The sequence below is a fragment of the Anolis sagrei genome, chromosome 2 (genome assembly GCF_037176765.1).
Source record: "Anolis sagrei isolate rAnoSag1 chromosome 2, rAnoSag1.mat, whole genome shotgun sequence".
Taxonomy (NCBI): domain Eukaryota; kingdom Metazoa; phylum Chordata; class Lepidosauria; order Squamata; family Dactyloidae; genus Anolis; species Anolis sagrei.
Window position 1 is genome coordinate 68,084,939 of NC_090022.1, and position 19,418 is coordinate 68,104,356.

A 19,418-nucleotide genomic window follows, 5' to 3' on the forward strand; every position below is an offset into this window, starting at 1 on the left:
GAATTGCAACCCAACTACAAGCCTGCCACTACAAGTAGGGTAATCGCTAAGTTCTATGCAAATGTGGTAATAAAAGGAGGAAAAATGTCAAAATACCCAAAAACAGAGTAGATCTTATACATTCTGGTGCTATAGCATCTTAGAGTTCAAACAGCTACAATGGGAATCAGTTCTTTATACAAAGATTAAATAAACTTAATTACTACCACTGCCATGAAATTGAATTTAACACAATCACCTAACTCCTGGATCTGCAATCATTTATGTGCATTATTCTAATGATTTTTTTAAAAAAGAAAAGTTTTTGGTTTTCATGTTTAATAAACAATGCATTTTCAAGTAACACTTCAAAATAGTGATAGGAAAGGCAATACACCTTGTGTATACAGCACAATAAACACTGTTAATACTCTGCAGCTTTTTATAGGCTTTATTGAGGATATAGCAAGATAGACTTTTAATTTCTTGTAAGAATACACAAGATCTTCAGCTGCTTTAGTAGACTTAATTGTTGTAGACTTCTCAACTTGTTGCAGAATCTTGCTTATTTATTCCTGTTTGCATGAGATTTTCAGAGGAAATATCTTGTCCTTTAGAGCCGATATGGCAAAACTGTTCATGTGTATTACATTCTCATTCTTTAGTGGACAAGATCCAGAATTTAAACCATCAGATAGCAGTGGCGCTCTTGCTAGGTTTACATTTTGCAACTTGTTCTGTACAGAGCCAATTTCTGAATACTGATAGGAAATTAAATTAAAAAAACAAACAAATAAAACCATACCATAGGAAACCAAATTAAAAAAACAGAAGCATTACATTTTAGATCAAATTTAATGGCAGAAAATGATACATGATATGCCAGTTTTCAGTTTTTAGGGTGCCTTTTTACTTTTCTGTCTGCTGGCTTCTTCTCATCTGTTGCCACTTCCTGAACAGGGAGCCACTTCAGAGGATTGCGACGGTAAATGGGCCATGGAGGGAGTGTGAGCTGTAAAAGATTTCCAAGAAAATTCATAACTGTTCCTTGATAAGATTTTTGTAAAGGACACAGTTTTGCTGAACATCAACATTAACAATTCATGCAAACCCATTAAAACTAGGCAGAGTTTTCAGTGTTTATACTGAAATTATTTCAAATATGTACAGAGAAAGATAATGATAAGTACAGAACTATAAAGACTAAAATAGAAAGATAAAGGCAGAAGATAAAGGTTCAAATATGAATTGTGGCACTTGGTAATGTGCCTTTCTATTATCCTCTTTTTGTAGAATGTGTTGTCTATATTACAACTGCAATCTACTGCAGCTTTCACAGAACTCATTGTTTGGATTACATTGCATATATTGTTTGCTATAGAAAGTACTGTTCTTACCAGACATGATACAGCAAATCCACCCATTACTATGTAAACTGTCCAGCCAAACTGTTCAGTGATGTATCCATAAATAAAGCCAATTACCTACAAGAAAAGTAAAATATATAAAAGGAAATCCCAGGCCACTGTCCAAACAAAGCGTAAAAGAATGTAAAAGGCACTGCATTACATATAAACTCAATTAGGTTAGGGCTGATTCAACACGATAGTATTGAGCTTTAACACATAATTTATTGATACCTTTAGACCCCATGGCTCCAGGGACACTGCAATATAGGCATGCATTGAATCCAAAATGCCACTTCCGAGAACAGAAGGGCTTCCATTCACATAATGAACTGAGAAGAAGTTAACAGGAAAAGCATAATGCTATGTTAAAAGAAAGTCATAATAAACATGGAAGGGGGAGTCTCTGAAAAGGTTTTTTTTCTGATTAACAAGATAAGGTTTTTTAAAAAGGAAAGGAGAAGGGAGAGAACAGTTAAAATGACCAATAACTATCTCCTGTCTCTGAAACTGGCAGAAGGAGACCCTACTCACACAACTCTGGATTGTTCCTCTGCCACATCCAGAGGACTCCCATCCATTCAAAGAAACAACATATAAGCTGAATTTCAGTCACTGAAACTGGAACCATACAAACTTTAAAGGAATAAGCTTAACCAATGACATTCATCTTAGATTACTTTTGCAAAGATCACATTTTCATTTCATTATACTTACAGCAGAGAAAAGAATTATTCCCTGAAAAATCTGCTCTGCTAATTTCTGGCCTTTATAGTCCTGTGAAAGAAGAAGAAAAGATATGTATACACAACTACTATGAAGAATAACATGGCAGTTTGGAAATTCATTTAAATCCAAATTGAGTAGTTTTACATGGACAAAGCATATCAAGAACATATATTTCTATCCAATGTAAAAGAAAAGGTAAAGATATCAATAGAAATGGGGAATCAGGTTTGCTGCCAGATGCCCCAGAGTGTTGCCAATCCAGTTCAGTGCCAGTCCCAGGACCTTGCTGAGTCCTTAGTGTGCAGCTATTGGTACTACTCTGCCCCAACTGCCTCTCATCGGACACTATGGTCAAGAAGCAGTGGCTGGAGGAGGAATCCAATTAGATTACTGCTGATTCTTTTGTGACATTTTTAGGATCAGCAAGTTGTGGATGTTGCCTAAAAATAGTGTTAACCTAATTCTAGCAGGTTTTGACAGTAATTTGTTAAGTGTTTTTATACAACAAAGAACACAATATGGTGGTTCTGCCCTTTATGGTAGGAGAATTCACAAGCATATTCAGGTAGACTTTTTTAAAAAAAGGCTTTGAACTTTGATTTAACCGTATGTGATGACAGTGCCAAATTTGAAGAGATCCTATAGGGTAGCTATAGAGGCTGGATAATTGCAAATCTGGCAGTATTGTGTCCAGCATAAGCATAATGCTTGGTCAAATTTTCAAGTCTATATCTTCCTTTGCATGGAAATTGTTGCAGTCTGAATATTGGTCAAAATTTGTCACAATGAGTCACGACACATTTTCATGCACATTTTGAGTAAACTTGTTTGACTGGATTTTGCATCCATCATTTTAAAATTAATTTCACTGGAATCAGCAAAAAAAAAAAAACTACAGGATTTCTATTGACTAGCCATTCTTATACATTTAGTTTCAATTTTATTAGAACCCAAAAATTACATTTTGTTAAATGTTGTGCACATGCTGACTGGCTACCATTCAGATAAGGGGGTCTAGATCAGCAACTATAGCAGAGGCCTCAAATTTTGGGAAACTTAGTTTAACACAGAACTAGCACTACAGCTAAAATTTGAACAAAATTGGAGACCATGGTGGTGGTGGTGGTGGGAAGATTTACACCACTTCGCATGGAATAACCAATTTGTATACTTTTATATTTTTATACAGATTTTATCTGATTATTGTTATCTTTGAGGTAACTTGATTACAGGTTTTATCCCAGGTTGTTTTATTGGCTTATTTTTAATTGTTCATTTTTAACTGTTTGTTTTTACTTTATCTTTATTTTGTCGTTGTATGTGGCAATGAATGTTTGCCATTTTTGGTTTTGGAAGTTGCTCTGAGTCCCTCTGAGGAGGGAGGATGGGTTAAAAATAAAGTGGGTTGTTATGAGTTTTCCAGGCTGTATGGCCATGCTCCAGAAGCATTCTTTCCTGATGTTTCACCTGCATCTATGGCAGGCATCCCCAGAGATTGTGAGGTTTGTTAGAAACTAGGCAATTGGGGTTTATGTATTTGTGGAATGTTCAGGGTGGGACAACCTGAACACAGCATATTATTTGAGAACACAGAAATGCTGGACCACTCTTAACAACCACCATGTCAGGCTACACAGAGAAGCCACAAGCAAGTGGAGAATTTCAACGGAAAGGAGAAATCATGAAAATGAACAAAATCTGGCTAGTGGCATTAAAAAACACTAAAATCAGGATAGTAAATAAAAAACAACACTCAGAAAACAAAGGAATTCCAGACAATAATCAATCAGGGCCTGCTAACAGCTCCCAAGAAAGGATTCCCCCAGGCAGTAAGCAGCAAACCTTGAAGCTGAAAGGCTATTCAATGCTAATCAAAGTGCCCAATTGCAACATTTACATTTTCCTCAAACAGACAAGAGTTCTTTCTCCCTACCTTGACATTCCAGAGATATATAAACCCCAATTGTCTAGTTTCCAACAGACCTCACAACCTCTGAAGATGCCTGCCACAGAAGTGAGCAAAACGTCAGGAAAGAATGCTTCTGGAACATGTCCATACAGCCCAGAAAACTCACAGCAACCCAGTGATTCTGGCCATGAAAGCCTTCGACAACACAATAAAAATAAAGTATTATTATCTGCGCGTGGATGTTGCTTTTAGAGACAACCTCTGCTGCAGAACATGAACAACCAACCAGGACCAGCTTTGCTTAGGCCACGTCTGCTTTACAACCACAAACAAAAAGGCAGTTTCCGGTCCAGTGCTTAGATGCCTGAACACTTTGTCCTGTCCTGAAAACAAAGAGAAGTGTTCAGCTCGCAATATTACATATGAAAGTCTTACTTTTAGATGCATTACTTATGGCTGAGAAGTTTAAATTCAAAGTAGTGGCTATGTATTACTTTCTGTGTCCAGTTTTGCTCTGCGTGTTTGTAATCCACAAAAGCACGAAAGGCTTAAAACAGACTAGGAGTGTGTCTACACCAGGCATGGGAAGACTTAGGCCTTTCGGGTGTTTTGGACTCCAACTCCCACCATTCCTAACAGCCTCAGGCCCTTTCCTTTTCCCCCTCAGCCGCTTAAGCGGCTGAGGGGGAAAAGGAAGGGGCCTGAGGCTGTTAGGAATGGTGGGAGTTGGAGTCCAAAACACCCGAAAGGCCTAGGTTTGCCCGTGCCTCATCTACACTGTAGAATTAATCCAGTTTGGAACCACTTTGGTTCTATACAGTGCCCCTTCTACAGTGCGGAGCCTTACCATCTGCGTGGGGATGGAGGGGAATACGTGAAACATGGCGCCCCACTTCGGAGGCTCCTCGGCCTTGCACACGGGCCGAGGCAGAGGCTCTCCCTGCGAGTTGGCGTCCGAGAAGGAAGCGGCGAGATCGCACGGCGGAGGAACTTCCGGCTCTCTCGCGCAGGCGGTCCGGCTCCTAAGGGCGGGCAGGAATAAGCTCGCCGGAAGCGGCAGTTTACTCATCGCGTTTGAACTTCCGGGGCGGGGCCGAGCCTCCTCCTCCTCCTCCAAATCAAAGGATTGGTTCCGCGAGTCTGCCCTCGCTCGCGAGTGTTAGGCCGCGTCTCCATGGCAACGCGAGGCGCAGAAGGACCCCTCCTGCTCATGAGCCTTGGAAATCTTAGGAGTCTAAATCAACGCGAGGCGCAGAAGGACCCCTCCTGCTCATGAGCCTTAGGAGTCTAACTCGTTGCCTGCTCTGTCTTTTATTTTTGGTTTTGTTTTGATATTTTGGCCGTGCTTAAAACGTTGCGAGCGGACACTGACACGTATTTAAACCTTAATAGGCTATACTCTTGAGCACGGCGACTCAGGCATTTGTGTTTGATCCCATCAGGCACTGGGGAAGACGGCCTTTTACTATTCCAGCTGTTCAGAGTTGAGCGCCGCTGTTGAGTTGGCATTGCGTTCGCGGCTGCCAGACTGAGCGGAGGGGAGAGAAGAGTCGGAGGGAAGCTGCGTTCAGGGGAAAGAAGTAAGATTTAAAGGGGGGGTGGGTTTAAAAGCCTTTAATTAATTACTGGGTTGCTGTGAGTTCTCAGGGCTGTTCCAGAAGCATTCTCTCCTGACGTTTCGCCCACATCTATGGCAGGCATCCTCAGAGGTTGTGAGGTCTTTTGGAAATGAGGGTTATATATCTGTGGAAGGTCCAGGGTGGGAGAAAGAACTCTTGTGTCTTTGGGGCAAGTTTGAATGCTATTGGTCAGCTTGATTAGCATTGAATGGCCATGCAGCTTCAAAGCCTGGATTGTTGCTGCCCGGGGGAATCCTCTGTTAATAATAATAAACTTTGGGTTGTTGTAGGTTTTTTCGGGCTATATGGCCATGTTCTAGAGGCATTCTCTCCTGACGTTTCGCCTGCATCTATGGCAAGCATCCTCAGAGGTAGTGATGTCTGTTGGAACTAGGAAAAAAGGGTTTATATATCTGTGGAATGACCAGAGTGGGACAAAGGACTCTTGTCTGCTGGAGCTAGGTGTGAATGTTTCAACTGGCCACCTTGATTAGCATTTGATGGCCTGGCAGTGCCTGGGGCGGAGCCCCCGGTGGCATAGTGGGTTAAACCCCTGTGCCAGCAGGACTGAAGACCGACAGGTCGCAGGTTCAAATCCGGGGAGAGGCAGATGAGCTCCCTCTATCAGCTCCAGCTCCTCATGTGGGGACATGAGAGAAGCCTCCCACAAGGATGATAAAAACATCAAAAATCATCTGAGCGTCCCCTGGGCAACGTCCTTGCAGATGGCCAATTCTCTCATACCAGGAGCAACTTGCAGTTTCTGAAGTCTCTCCTGACACGACCCAAAAAAAGTGCCTGGGGCAATCTTTTGTTGAGAGGTGATTCACTGTCCCTGATTGTTTCCTCTCTGTTGTTTTGCTGTTGTAATTTTAGAGGGTTTTTTTTTTAATACTGGTAGCCAGATTTTGTTCATTTTCATGGTCTCCTCCTTTCTGTTGAAATTGTCCACATGCTTGTGGATTTCAATGGCTTTTCTGTGTAGTCTGACATGGTGGTTGTGAGAGTGGTCCAGCACTTCTGTGTTCTCAAATAATATGCTGCGTCCAGCAAATAAACTTTATTTATATCCCGCCACCATCTCCCCAATGGGGACTCGAGGCAGCTTACATGAGGCCAAGCCCAACAATGCAATACAATAAAATAAAAATCAAAACACAAAACAACAGCAGAATAAAATACATAAAACATAAAAATGCAGTTGGGAGGTGTTAACTGGCCCTGATTGCTTGCTATCTGTTTCAGAGTGTTGTTCCTTATTTACTGTCCTGATTTATTTATGTACCTCTTTCTGACTGATCCAGCACAACACGTGTGTCTTTATTCTCAGGGTGCATCTGCATTGTAGAATTAATGCAGTTTGACAGAACTATAGATGTCTTGGTGCAGTGCTATGGAGCCTTGGAAGTTGTAATTTCATGATCCTTTAGCCTTCTCTGCCAGAAATTACAACCACAATAATCCAACAGTGTAGAGGTCAGCTGTGACCAGCAGTGCTGTAGAATTTGAAGAGGCACGAATGGAGGCCGAAAGAGAGAAATTTGCCAAGAGAAAGGCACATCAAGCCAACCCCGACTGGGACCGCCTTCCACTTGGAAACCAATGCCCTCACTGCGGGAGAAGATGCAGATCAAGAATAGGGCTCCACAGTTACTTGTATACCCACCGCCAGGACACCAACCTTGGAAGAGAATTCTACTCAGATAATGAGGGATTGCCTAAGTAAAGTAACTAAGTAATCCAACAGTGTAGATGTAGCCACAGAAGATGTATAATATCCTCATTTTTATCCAGATGGGCATTAGTGGCCAGATGGGCATTAGTAAGCAAGCATCCTATAGGACAGTGGTTCCCTACTTTTTTTTTAACCAAGGACCACTTTCACTAGGAACCACTCTTCAACATTAGTACCAAAAGGTTTTTGGTCAACTTTAGATTTGGGTTGGTTATTTGGGCTGCTGATTCAGAATTTTGCATTGGATAGACTACAGTGGTTTAGTTTCTGATACAGAACATATGCCATCCAGTCGTTTTCTGCTCATCCACAGAAAACCATATTTGATAAGTCTTGGCACTATAAGAGGGTTTTGTGAGACTAGTCGCTCTTGTTGCAGTGGTGTAGTAATGTTGAGGCCGTGGCCATATTTTAGTTCTTGGGGACCACTGGTGGTCTACAGACCACAGGTTGGGAACCTCTGTATTAGGAGGAGGTGATAGCTGCTTTTTAACTGGGAGTGTTGTCTAAATAACAACACAATAACATCACTAAATAACAGGGTAACTGCTACTTTTTGGGGACAGTAAACCAATACAGGTTGAACACCTGGTGTGCTTCCATCTTACAGATTGTTGAAGAGGACCAATTGTTAATGCAGAACATCCAGACATAATGACATTCAGAAAAGGTATTTTCCCCCTTAAATAGTATTCTTAAATAGCATTTTAAAAATAAGATTGAAATTTTCAAGATCTATGCACACATCATTGTACTAACTGTGTTTTTTTGTTCTTCTGTTGCAGTAAACATTTTCATCCTAGTGCTTGTTGTTGTTGTATTCTTGTTAGTGCTGCATCACAACATACTTGGTCTTAGTGATCTCTTAAAAAGAGAATTTTCAGGTAGGCCTTGTCCTCTAGGAGCTCTGTGTTAGAGTAATGTTTATTTGATAGGAAATAAACCATTGTATTAAATTTCCTGTTAACCCCTTTCTTCCTATTTTATGGCATTTCTTTACTCAAGCTTTGATTACTTATTTCATTCGACCCTACTCGTTGCCTGCTCTTTTATTGTTATTTAATGTTTCTCACTAAATGCCAATAGAAAAAGTACCTTAACCCCTGGGAAGCCTTACTCTTCCAGGGAGGCTGCATGTGGCCCATTTCCCTATATATGAAACCTCTGGGCAAATATTTCTCTGTATTATCAAAACCTTAGAAAAACATGGTGCATGGGAGATCATGTGTTTTAAAGCTGTTTTGTGATCCAGATACTTCCAGTGCAGTATGTATCAAAACAAGTTGTGTTCCCCCCTTGTTTTAAACTAGAAATAACTTGATTTTGCTGAAGACCAGATATCCAGCATCTTGGAAGAAGTAGCAGAGTGCAGCCCTAGTAGTTTTAGAATCAATGCAGTCTTTGACTTGAAGAAGTGACTACATCTGACTAAATGCATAGTTTTTATTGCAAGTTTGGTTTTAATTATTCTATATGTCTGAAAGATTATATTGTCTGTAGTAACGTTCAACTCTCAATCAATACATCATTGGGAAATGCTAAAATTTTCGTTTAAAGTCGGTTATCTGAGAGCTAGCTGGATTAATTGGAAATATTAAGTAAAGGTGTACAGTAGCATTCATTGTAATCCAGTGAAGTCCAAAGCACCCAGATGGCCAAAGTTTACCCATGTCTGATCTACACTGTAGAATTAGTTCAGTTTTGCGCCACTTTAACTACCATTGCTCATTGCTATGGAATCCTGGGAGTTGTAGTTAAATGAGGCACTAGCTGACTTTAGCAGAGAAAGTTGAAAACCTACACCTCCCAAGATTCCATAGCATTGAGCTACGGCAGTTAAAGGAGTGTCAAACTGCATTCATCCTGCAGTTAAGATGCTCACATGGAAGTGTGTCGTTTCAGTTATGTCCTACATGTGGGTTTTTCTTTGGCTGCTGTGTGAATAAAATGCTGGACCGTATAAGTCTTTCGTTTGGTTTAGCATGGATTTTAGGCTTATGTAATCATGCCGCTAATAATGTTCCTTGAAGTTCTCATAATCATGTCTGGGTTTGCAAGACCTCAGAGGGCTATTGAAAAGAGGATGACTAAGAGATTCTTCATTCGTAGTGCCATTATAAGTTGAAGTCAGCTTGATAGCAATGAACAACAACAACAAATATCATTATAAAGTTTTTGCAATGCTGTTGTCTTGCAGATTCAAGTCCATTAGGACTCCAACCAATAGATTTTATACCTGAGGCTCCTCAAAGGTGGACAGAAGGTCAAAATGACAAGGAAATCCCTGTGGTCATTACAGCATCTGATGATAGGCTTGGCGGTGTAATTGCAGCTGTGAACAGTATTCAGCAAAACACCAAGTCCAACGTAACATTCCACATTGTCACTCTGAATGATACAGTAGACCACTTGAGGTAATGCTGCTTGAATTTTGCTGCTGATCAGTATCTTTCAGTCCTGTATTCTGTGTGAGAAGTAATTATGGATAATACTCAAAACAATTGCTTCTCAAAGGAAAGAGGTTCATTGTCTTTCTTAATTGTGGTTGTATACTATACTTTGCTTGGAAATAAATTGGAAGCCAATGTCTTTGATTCAAGGCAGGTGGCACATAATATATGACATGACATATGGCTTCTACATTTTCTTCCAGCTGCAGTTTCTAAACTCTACAAAGGGGAAGCCATGAAGTACATTATGGTAGTCAAATTATGAAATAATTAAAACATGGATCAAATTTGATCTCTCCTAAGGCAGTGGTTCTCAACCTGTGGGTCCCCAGATGTTTGGTCTACAACTTCCAGAAATCCCAGACAGTTTACCAGCTGTTAGGATTTCTGGGAGTTGAAGGCCAAAACATCTGGGGACCCACAGGTTGAGAACCACTGATCTGAGAAAAGACCCAGCAATCCTGGGATCAAGAGTATCCCAAATCGAAACTCTGGTGTCTCAGGTAGTGTACAGCTGCATTCACAAAATGAATTGCAATCCCAATTGCAGACTGGACTTTCTTTTGGCCAACTACTTTTTTGGTCTGGTTTGCACTCCAGTTTGTTCACTCTATCCGATCCTTAACTGCATACAGATAATTTCAGACTGTCATAGATTCTTTGACATAAGTTAAGAGGTCAAGGATATTACCGCTGTAATACAAAAACCCAAATGCCTCGCTCCTGTGACTTCATGTAAATGATAAAAAACACAAGGGATACTGTTGAACTCATGGAAGTTCATAAACTAATGGCCACAAGGCCAAACAGCAGCCCACTGGAACCACTTTCTGGGACTTTTCCGTGAATGGTATTGAAAGCACTGGTCTCATATTGACTAAACCATCCAGAAAGATGTCATGATATTGAAGTATATCGTGATGGATATTGTATGCTGCTAGAATGTTCCCCAAACCAAGAGGGATGCATTCCTCTGTATAGTTCACAGCATAGGTCACCCATCAAGACTATTTTTGTTCCAAAAGTAGGCCTGAATCTAGAATGGACACTGGTTTAATAAATAGGCTTTTGGCTTCATCTTGCTACTTATCTGATCACTAGGTTGAATAAACTGGATTTTGGAGACTTACATTTTAATTGATTCATTTAACCACACACTTGAATTCATCCTCATTGATTGTGAAAACGAATTGGGAAAGGATGGGGTATTTTGTTCAATATCTATGTGTAAGAGTACATCATCATCATAAAATTTATTTCCGCCTCTCCTCAAAGCTTATTATGGGGTACAACCCTTTAATAACACTTAACGTTATTAGCCTTTATAATCACCCACCAAAGTAGATCATTGCAATCCCTTTAGGATCTGAGATTGAGAGGTTGTAATCACTGAGATTTGATAGAGAAGTTCAAAAGCCATTCACTTCTTCACCCTAACATTCACATAAAGGAAAGTATGCTATTCGTAGACATTTATTTATTTATTTATTTATTTATTTATTACTCGAAACACAAATGATTTCACAGTTCAGTCAAACAAATACCAATTAAAAATTAGAAGTGCAACACAAAAACTGTAAAAAGAAAGGAGATGAAGGACCCACCCTTTAGCAGCCTGACAATAAGCAAGATCAGTTAATCAAAGACCTGTCTGAATCTTTACCTGCTGGTGGAAAGGCACTAAGGCACTTGGGAGGGAACCATTCTAGCTTCCTTCAGTAAAGGGTTCCAATAACTTCTTTGTATCTATATGTAGATCATGGATTAGCAAAACTAGCCTGAAAAATGTGAAATACCGAATTTTAAATTTTGACCCTCACATCTTGGATGGAAAAGTGAAAGTTGACTCAGGAATGCCAGACTCCATAAAACCTGTGAGTACCAATACAAATGTATCTTATTGTAAGCATACTATGCTGGTAAGATTGTTGACAATTTAATAATAAATATACAGTATGACTCCTATATCCATAGTTTCATTTATCCATGTCCAACAAAATATTCCTCTCAATATTTTCTAAGTCCTCTATATTCTTGGGCCAGATGTCCTTCATTTCAAGAGGTTTGCTATTATCTGTGATTTTGGGAATCCACCTGAATGTATCCATGGAATATTTAGGCATACAGTATGACTCCAAGGATGCAGAGGTTGTAAGGTATGCCTAAATATTAGGTGTTGGGACAATCTGTTTCCTAACTCCTCCTGTCATTTGAATTTTTGACCCTATAGTCAAAATAGAGTCTAGCCAGTTCTGATAATCACTTTGAAATATTTGGAAATTTCTTCCAAATTTAGCCAGTAGTTTTACTGTATTTTGTTGGTGACTACACAATCAAAGAGGTGATTGTTATTAGAAAATTAATGCTATTACTTTCTATTTGGTTTGCATTTATCTAGTTAACCTTCGCAAGGTTCTACCTGCCTAACTGGATCCCTAACGTGGAAAAGGCCATTTATTTGGATGATGATGTGATTGTGCAAGGTAAGGAAACTTTTCTTTGTGCAATTACTTTAGGCGTAGAAATGTGTTTGTCTCTCTGTAGGCAATCTTGCTTCAAAAATAAAATGCTGTTTTGCCTCAAAAATATTGACAATTCCGGTAACTTGCAGTGACAACTTTCATTGCTTCTATGGCAAGAATATAAAACATGACTTTATTTTATAGTTACAAGGGCGATTCACTGCTTTTGTATATAGATGCAATCTCTTAGAACAAATTTGTACAACCGTTTTCATAGGGGTGTAAGAAGAGAAAATATTTAACATAATTAAATTAACTTTTTAATTGGTGCAACAGTCCATTCTTTGTTTCATAAATCAAAATAAAAAAAATGACTTACATCGACTATTTGCTGATTTGAACTCTCAGTAATGTTAATGACATTTACCTGCATGAGAGATGAGTTAAGACTTACTTAGTGCATTTGTGAAGTAACATCACTGACATTAAGATATGTTTCTAGCTGACATAAACATAGAGCTAATGCCATTTGGTTTTTCCCCAACTACAGTAGAACTGTCTAGTTAACTGGCTTGATGAATCAATACATACATCCTATTGATTCTATTAGTCTGCTTTAGTTGGGACTAATTTAGCTTTTTTTTCTGGCCCAGTTACTACACTCCTTTTTTGCTATTGTAGATATGTGAGAATGAAGCCACATTGTGGATCAAGTGGCACTATTAATGAATAGCTGATATTCAAAAATCTACTTTTGATACATTCATCATACAATATATAAGATTTTTGATTTTTATTTCAATACTAGCTGTGCCCTGCCACGCGTTGCTGTGGCTTTTAGTAAGAGTTTTGAAGTCTGTGCCTGGCCTCTCTTCCTTCCTTCACTCGCCCTCTTTCCCTCTTTCTCTCTCTCACACTCCTTCCTTTCCCCTCTTTCTCTCTCTCTCTCTCTCTCCCTCTCTCTCTCTCTCTGGCATCCCTCCGTCCTCCCCCTTCTTTATGCTTGTGTGTGAACTTGAGTATCTTCTGTTGGTCATGGGGGTTCAGTGTGGCATGTTTGCCCCAATTCTGTCGTTGGTGGGGTTCAGGATGCTCTTTGAGTCTTGGTAAACTCTGAATCCCAGTGACTACAACTCCCAAATGTCAAGGTCTATTTCCCTCAAACTCCATCTGTGTGGATATTAGGGCGTATTGAATGCTTTGGTCCGGATCCATCATTGTTGTCTTCCAAGTCGCCCCCTCCCTTCTCCCCACCCCTTCCCTCCCTGAGTCACTCCTTCCCTCCTCCCCTCCCTCCGGAAAGACACGCCCCCTCCCTTCGCCCCACCTCTTCTCTTCCTGATTGACTCCTGGAAGGAAAGGGGTGGGGCGAAGGGAGGGGGCGTGTCTTTCCGGAGGGGATGGGAGGAGGGAAGGAGTGACTCAGGGAGGGAAGGGGTGGGGCGAAGGGAGGGGGCGAATTTGAAGACACGCCTCCTCCCTTCTCCCCACCCCTTCCCTCCCTGAGTCACTCCTTCCCTCCTCCCACCCCCTCCGGAAAGACACGCCCCCTCCCTTCGCCCCACCCCTTTCCTTCCAGGAGTCAATCAGGGAGGGAAGGGGTGGGGCGAAGGGAGGGGGCGTGTCTTTCCGGAGGGGGGGAGGAGGGAAGGAGTGACTCAGGGAGGGAAGGGGTGGGGAGAAGGGAGGGGGCGAATTTGAAGACACGCCTCCTCCCTTCGCCCCACCCCTTTCCTCCGTGACTCTCTCCTTCCCTCCTCCCTCCCTCTCCGGTTAGACACGCCCCCTCCCTTCACCCCACCCCTTTGTGTGTGCCACGCGGGGGGGGGGTGAGGGGCGGCGCGTGCGCGCGTGGCGGGGAGTTTGCACCGCGCACGTGTGTGTGTGCCGCGCGGGGGGAGGGGGGGAGGGGCCGTGCGTGCGCGCGTGCCGGGGAGTTTGCGCCAGTGCGCATGTTCAGTTGTTTTGCGGTGTTTTTGTCGTTGTTGTGGTGTTTTTTTTTTAATTTGGAGTACATTAGTTTGTACCGAGTGGGTTGTCCTAGGGGCATGGCAATTCTGGTTCAGTTTCGTTGGGGGGTTGTGGAGTTATACGGCTCCGTACGACGCCCCTTACAGATTTATATTATAGATGATACAACAAACTGCATTTGAATTGTCTTTCATTTCAGACAGTTCTTTGTCATGTGGCCTCTGATTCAAAAATACTTGTCTAGAAATATTTTGAGCAGATGGAAGTAGTTTGATTCTGACTTGCATTCTTAATTTTAATGGCATTGGTTTTTTAAATATATATATATATATATGATTAAATTCTTTCACTTCCATTTAAGTACTGACTGGGGTTGTGAGCAACCTCGCTTAAAAGAACACAAGATTTTATTGGTTGTGACATTCCTTTGCTTGGGTTACAATTTCAGATGATATCCTTGAACTTTACAACACCCCACTGCAACCGGGCCATGCAGCTGCATTCTCGGATGACTGTGACTCTACTTCAAATAAATTTGCAGTTCGTGGAGCTGGCAACCAGGTGCCAAGAGTTGTAAAATGACACCAGTGCTACAAATGGTCATGTAACATAGTGTGACATTGCCTCCACTTTGTGGTTGCATGCTTATCTTCAAAATTTTATAGGATTTCTTTACGCTTTGTGGTTTTCCCCAAAACATTGAGTGAAGCTAAGCATTAACATTCCGTTAAGTTTATACTGTTGTCATATTATATAAATCCAGTACAATGGCAGTTAGTATAGAAGTGCTTAGAAGCCTAAATAATTTTCTAGCCATTGCAAGTTTCTATTTCCCTACATTGGAAAGGCTGCAGTTTTGAAAGTACCTCCAGTTATTACAATGACCTCAAGGTCCATTTTTGCATTATGGTAGTTGGAAGCGATGCTTCTGCCTCTTGTTCAGTGCAAGTAACAGATCTATTGTGCTGAGGAGGAAGTTGTTCCCTTGAAGCCAACAAGTGGGACTTTGGCTAAATCTAATTTCTAGAACTTGCATGCTGGATAGGATAGCAGCCTTAATCTTTTATTAGGTTTAGATCCAAAATCCTTTTGGCCAGAAAAGTTTTGTTCACCTATATTTCCATCTGATTTGAAAGGATTTAGCCTTCAGAGCATGCTGCAGAGGGGAGTGTGATGGGAAGTCCTTTTCCGCTGGTTCATTTTTATACATCTAAATCTGGATCCAGCCCTTTGTGTTAAAGTGGGCAGTGAGAAACAAGACCATAAGAAGGCATTATTTTAAAAATGAGATGCTTTTGTGATTATAAGTGTCAGGTTGGTTATCAAATAGATCTCCAAAGTAATATTTTCTGTGTTTTTTAAAACTGTAGCTGAATATCACATCTAGAAATATTAGGATGAAGTTTCTTTAGATTATGGGTTCTTTCCATGTACTGGTACATTCTCTGGCTTTCTCAAAGAGGTGGCCATGTGACAAAGGCAGTCTTTGGGAGTGGGATGTGTTTATCTGTGTCTGGAGTTGGATCTGATCTGTCTGTTCCTTTTCAGTATAATTACATTGGGTTTCTTGATTATAAAAAAGAAACTGTTCGGAAACTATCCATGAAAGCAAGCACTTGTTCTTTCAATCCTGGAGTCTTTGTTGCAAATCTGACTGAATGGAAACTACAGAACATCACCAAGCAATTGGAGAAATGGATGGTACTTAATGTTGTGTGAGTATATGAGTATATGCAAATCATACTCTGAAATGTGGGGACTGACGCCAATGGATTTTCTGGTCCAAAATATTGTTTCAAAAAATCTGCTATGCTACTGCTAGCACTTCAGTGGTTGTTATGTTTTTTTAGAAAACATGTTTTTGCACTCAAATACCATTTTAAGCTCAAAAGATAGCTTCTTTTGAAATTTGAACTGACTGAACATAGCAAAATTGCCCTTCCACCATCCCAGTGGGCATTGAGAGGGATTTCGCCACCCCCCCCCCCCCAATTGTGTTTTGCTAGAAGAGGTCCCTTCAGGGGTCAGTGTGCCCCCTTAACCCAATGGTGTCAAACTTGCAGTCCTCCAGAGGCTTGAGGCTCCAACTCCCCGAAGCCCCAGCCAGCATGTCTAATGGCCAGGAATTCTGGGTGCTGAAGTCCAAACCACATGGAGACCCTCAAGTTTGACACCACTGAATTAATCCGTGACAGTTGCCCATTCAGATATAATAGCTTTCCTCAGATATAGTCAGTAATTGCATTTTTAGTTTACCAACATTGTTTTAATGAATAATTTTGACATTCAAAGGAAAACTTTTTTTCATGATCTAAACGTCTACTAAAATTGGTGTTGACTCTGCCACTCTACTGATATCTTAATTCTCAACTGACATCATGACCCAGTCTTGGGTTTCCTAGTTTTCATCAAGCTATATGCAGTGCCACGGATTCTCTCCCTAGTGGGGACCCATGCCAAGGGGAGGTTTCATCCATACAGATGTACTCCTGCAAATGATCACATTTAACATGCATTTGCCTAGAAGAAAGACTAGACAACATCAGGCTACTTGTTGTATTTTCACTCAAGTACTATGTTTCTGGTTTATAACCAACAATGTATGTATAGACTGGTTGTTGTGGGTTTTTCCGGGCTATATGGCCATGTTCTAGAACATGGCCATATAGCCCAGAAAAACCCACAACAATTTATTATTTATTTATTTGGGGTTCTTGTACCCCGCCCTTCTCACCCCGAAGGGGACCCAGGGACAACCTAGTGATTCCGGCCATGAAAGCATTCGACAATACATATGTATAGACTGTGTGCAATAACGGATTCCTTTTCCAATAAGAGGTATTGAAAATAGTTGTACAACCATTCTGCAGATTAATAAAAAATATGTCAGAAGTGAATTGAAGGTACAGTTGTAATGTATTTAAAAACACAAAGAAAGTCCTGGCATTACACTAAATGTCCTTTGACCAGTCGCGGGCCGCTTGGAGTGCCTGTGGTGTTTCTATAAGGTCCTCCATTGTGCACATGGCAGGGCACAGGCTGCATTGTAGTAAGTGGTCTGCTCTTCTCAACACTCCTATGTTGTGAACTTCACTTTGTAGCCCCATTTAAGGTTGGCTCTGCACCTTGTGATGCCAGAGCTCAGTCTGTTCTGCGCCTTCCAAGTCAGTCTTCTGTGTGCACGGGGAGGGAGGAGGGGAGTCTCTCACCTGGTATCAGCCATGGATTGAGGTTCTGAGTTTTAGCCTGCCACTTTTGGACTGGGGTGTTCCTGCGAGTATCTCTGTAGAAAGTTATTTCTTGATTTAAAGTGTTGGCGTGCTGGCTGATATTCGAACAGGGGATGAGCCAGATATGTCACTGCTTTTGACCTTTCATTACTGGATGCTTCTTCCCGGCAGATGTCAGGTGGTGCAATACCAGCTAAGTAGTAGGACAGTGCCGTAGGGCGCAGATATGTCTTCTGGTTGTGATCCCCGGGGGACATGAGGGTAGCCTCCCTGCAGGATCGTAACACATCTGGGTGTCCCCTGGGCAACATCTTTGTAGATGGCTGATTCACACCAGAAGTGCCTTGCAGCATGATTAATAGAATAAATTGTCAGAGATATTCCTTTCCAGTGAGATAGACAATGTCTTGAATAGATGTTTATCTACTCTGAGTATGGCTACTGTTTTCAGCTGCTAATTTTTTTATTTGTTTATGTCTGATTAGGGAAGAGATCTATAGGAGGACTCTGGCAGGCAGTATCACAACTCCCCCTCTGCTCATTGTGTTTTACAAACGACATTCAAACATTGATCCGATGTGGAATGTGCGTCATCTTGGTAAGTAGTGAGGACATTAATTGTACCAAAATGGCAAGTTAAACTTCTATAATTATCATGGAAATGGTTGGGGCTATATCCTTATTTTTTCTTAGCACGTTTTGGGGAACCTATGAAAAAGCAGTTCACTTGGAGGTCTCTCTGACCTATGACATTCATTTAAAATTGTATGTTTGAAAAATACAATTAAAATTGCATGTCTGAATTAAATTCAAGTATTAACATTGGCCATGTAACTTTCCATATAATTATACTGAGTTTTAGAGAAAAGGCTGAATACCAATCTAAACTCATTGATTTTTGTTCTTCAATTCAAAGGTTCAAGTGCAGGCAAAAGATACTCCCCCCAGTTTGTGAAAGCTGCCAAACTGCTCCATTGGAACGGGCATTTCAAGCCTTGGGGAAGGACAGCGTCCTATGCGGATGTCTGGGAAAAATGGTATATTCCTGATCCTAGCGGCAAATTCAACTTAATTCGGAGGCACAATGATATCTATGAGGCAAAATAAGACGGATTCAACCCTTGTGTATTATCTCAGGAAAGAGACCAGAGTAAAATCAGTGCTTCTTTGTCCATTGCTTCTCTTAAAACCGAGAAAAACAGACATACTTGAAGCAGCACGGTGAAAGAGGTGCCTTCACATTTTCAAGTGAGAAGATGAAAAGCTCTTCAAACTAGTATTTTGAACTAGATGGACTCTTCAAGAGTGATCTTCTATGTTACAAAATGTGTTAGAAACTTTACGCAGGAATGCACCAATGAATGATCTCCACATCTCTTGCAATGTACTCTATTAAACAAAAGCCACAATTTTCTACTGTCGCTTAACCTGTGAATATAAGCTTTTGTGTTAGATCTTTTTGTATTGCTTGAAAATTCATTCTGGTTTTAGTGGAGAATTTCCCTTCTAAAAACTAGCTATGTAAAAATGGTTGCTTTAAACAACCTGTCCAAGAATCAATGTTTTAAAAATATACAGGAAACTGCACATGAATTTGCTGTATTCAGATGACACTTTTCCTATGAATGGTATTTCTTAAGATGTCATTCCCTTCAATAAACTGATTTTCTATCCTTTTGTTTCTTAAAACATGTCTGTCCCACCCTGTTTCTAAAAGATCTCAGGCCATCTTACAAAATAATCTGGAGCTGGTGTAATTATTTAGTATTCACTGCCATCTGGTGGACCACCTCATCCACTTTCAATTGCAGTGCCCCCCCCCCCCCCCGTGGTTTCAGATTACTGTTCCATTATCTGTGTCTCAAGCTTTTTAATGCTGGTTATTATTTGTTGAGGACTCACTATTTTCTGTTTCTGGATTTAGTATC

At 40.8% G+C, this 19,418-nt stretch overlaps 2 protein-coding genes across 4 annotated transcripts; one reads left to right on the plus strand and one right to left on the minus strand.

Moving 5' to 3' along the window:
• Positions 1-415: 415 nt before the first annotated feature.
• SPCS1 (signal peptidase complex subunit 1) lies at positions 416-5,107 on the minus strand. The gene is made up of 4 exons (XM_060765883.2): positions 4,871-5,107; positions 2,103-2,162; positions 1,377-1,463; positions 416-991 (listed from the first exon to the last, which is right to left on the minus strand). The coding sequence occupies exons 1-4, from the start codon at positions 5,090-5,092 to the stop codon at positions 869-871; spliced, it is 492 nt and encodes a 163-aa protein (XP_060621866.1). The 5' UTR covers positions 5,093-5,107; the 3' UTR covers positions 416-868.
• A 17-nt stretch (positions 5,108-5,124) lies between these two features.
• On the plus strand, positions 5,125-19,179 carry GLT8D1 (glycosyltransferase 8 domain containing 1). 3 transcript variants are annotated; one of them, XM_060765880.2, is made up of 10 exons: positions 5,125-5,603; positions 7,988-8,047; positions 8,163-8,261; positions 9,575-9,791; positions 11,584-11,701; positions 12,226-12,310; positions 14,709-14,821; positions 15,809-15,975; positions 17,976-18,088; positions 18,407-19,179. In XM_060765880.2, the coding sequence occupies exons 2-10, from the start codon at positions 8,032-8,034 to the stop codon at positions 18,595-18,597; spliced, it is 1,119 nt and encodes a 372-aa protein (XP_060621863.2). In that variant the 5' UTR covers positions 5,125-5,603; positions 7,988-8,031; the 3' UTR covers positions 18,598-19,179. The 3 variants fall into 3 exon arrangements, with proteins under 3 accessions (XP_060621863.2, XP_060621865.2, XP_067319707.1); XM_067463606.1 differs by lacking the exon at positions 5,125-5,603 and adding an exon at positions 5,631-5,740; XM_060765882.2 differs by lacking the exon at positions 8,163-8,261.
• Positions 19,180-19,418: the final 239 nt, after the last annotated feature.

What these genes read in the sequence shown, in the direction of transcription:
- GLT8D1 (XM_060765880.2), top strand. An exon ending in TGCCAGACTCCATAAAACCT is followed by an intron (nt 11,702 to 12,225) that starts GTGAGTACCAAT and finishes GCATTTATCTAG; the next exon opens with TTAACCTTCGCAAGGTTCTA. An exon ending in TGATGATGTGATTGTGCAAG is followed by an intron (nt 12,311 to 14,708) that starts GTAAGGAAACTT and finishes TTACAATTTCAG; the next exon opens with ATGATATCCTTGAACTTTAC.
- SPCS1 (XM_060765883.2), bottom strand. Translation starts at nt 5,092, where the DNA reads ATGAGTAAACTGCCGCTTCCGGCGAGCTTATTCCTGCCCGCCCTTAGG. An exon ending in CCTCCATCCCCACGCAGATG is followed by an intron (nt 2,163 to 4,870) that starts GTAAGGCTCCGC and finishes CTTCTTTCACAG; the next exon opens with GACTATAAAGGCCAGAAATT. An exon ending in GAATAATTCTTTTCTCTGCT is followed by an intron (nt 1,464 to 2,102) that starts GTAAGTATAATG and finishes CTTTTCTTGTAG; the next exon opens with GTAATTGGCTTTATTTATGG.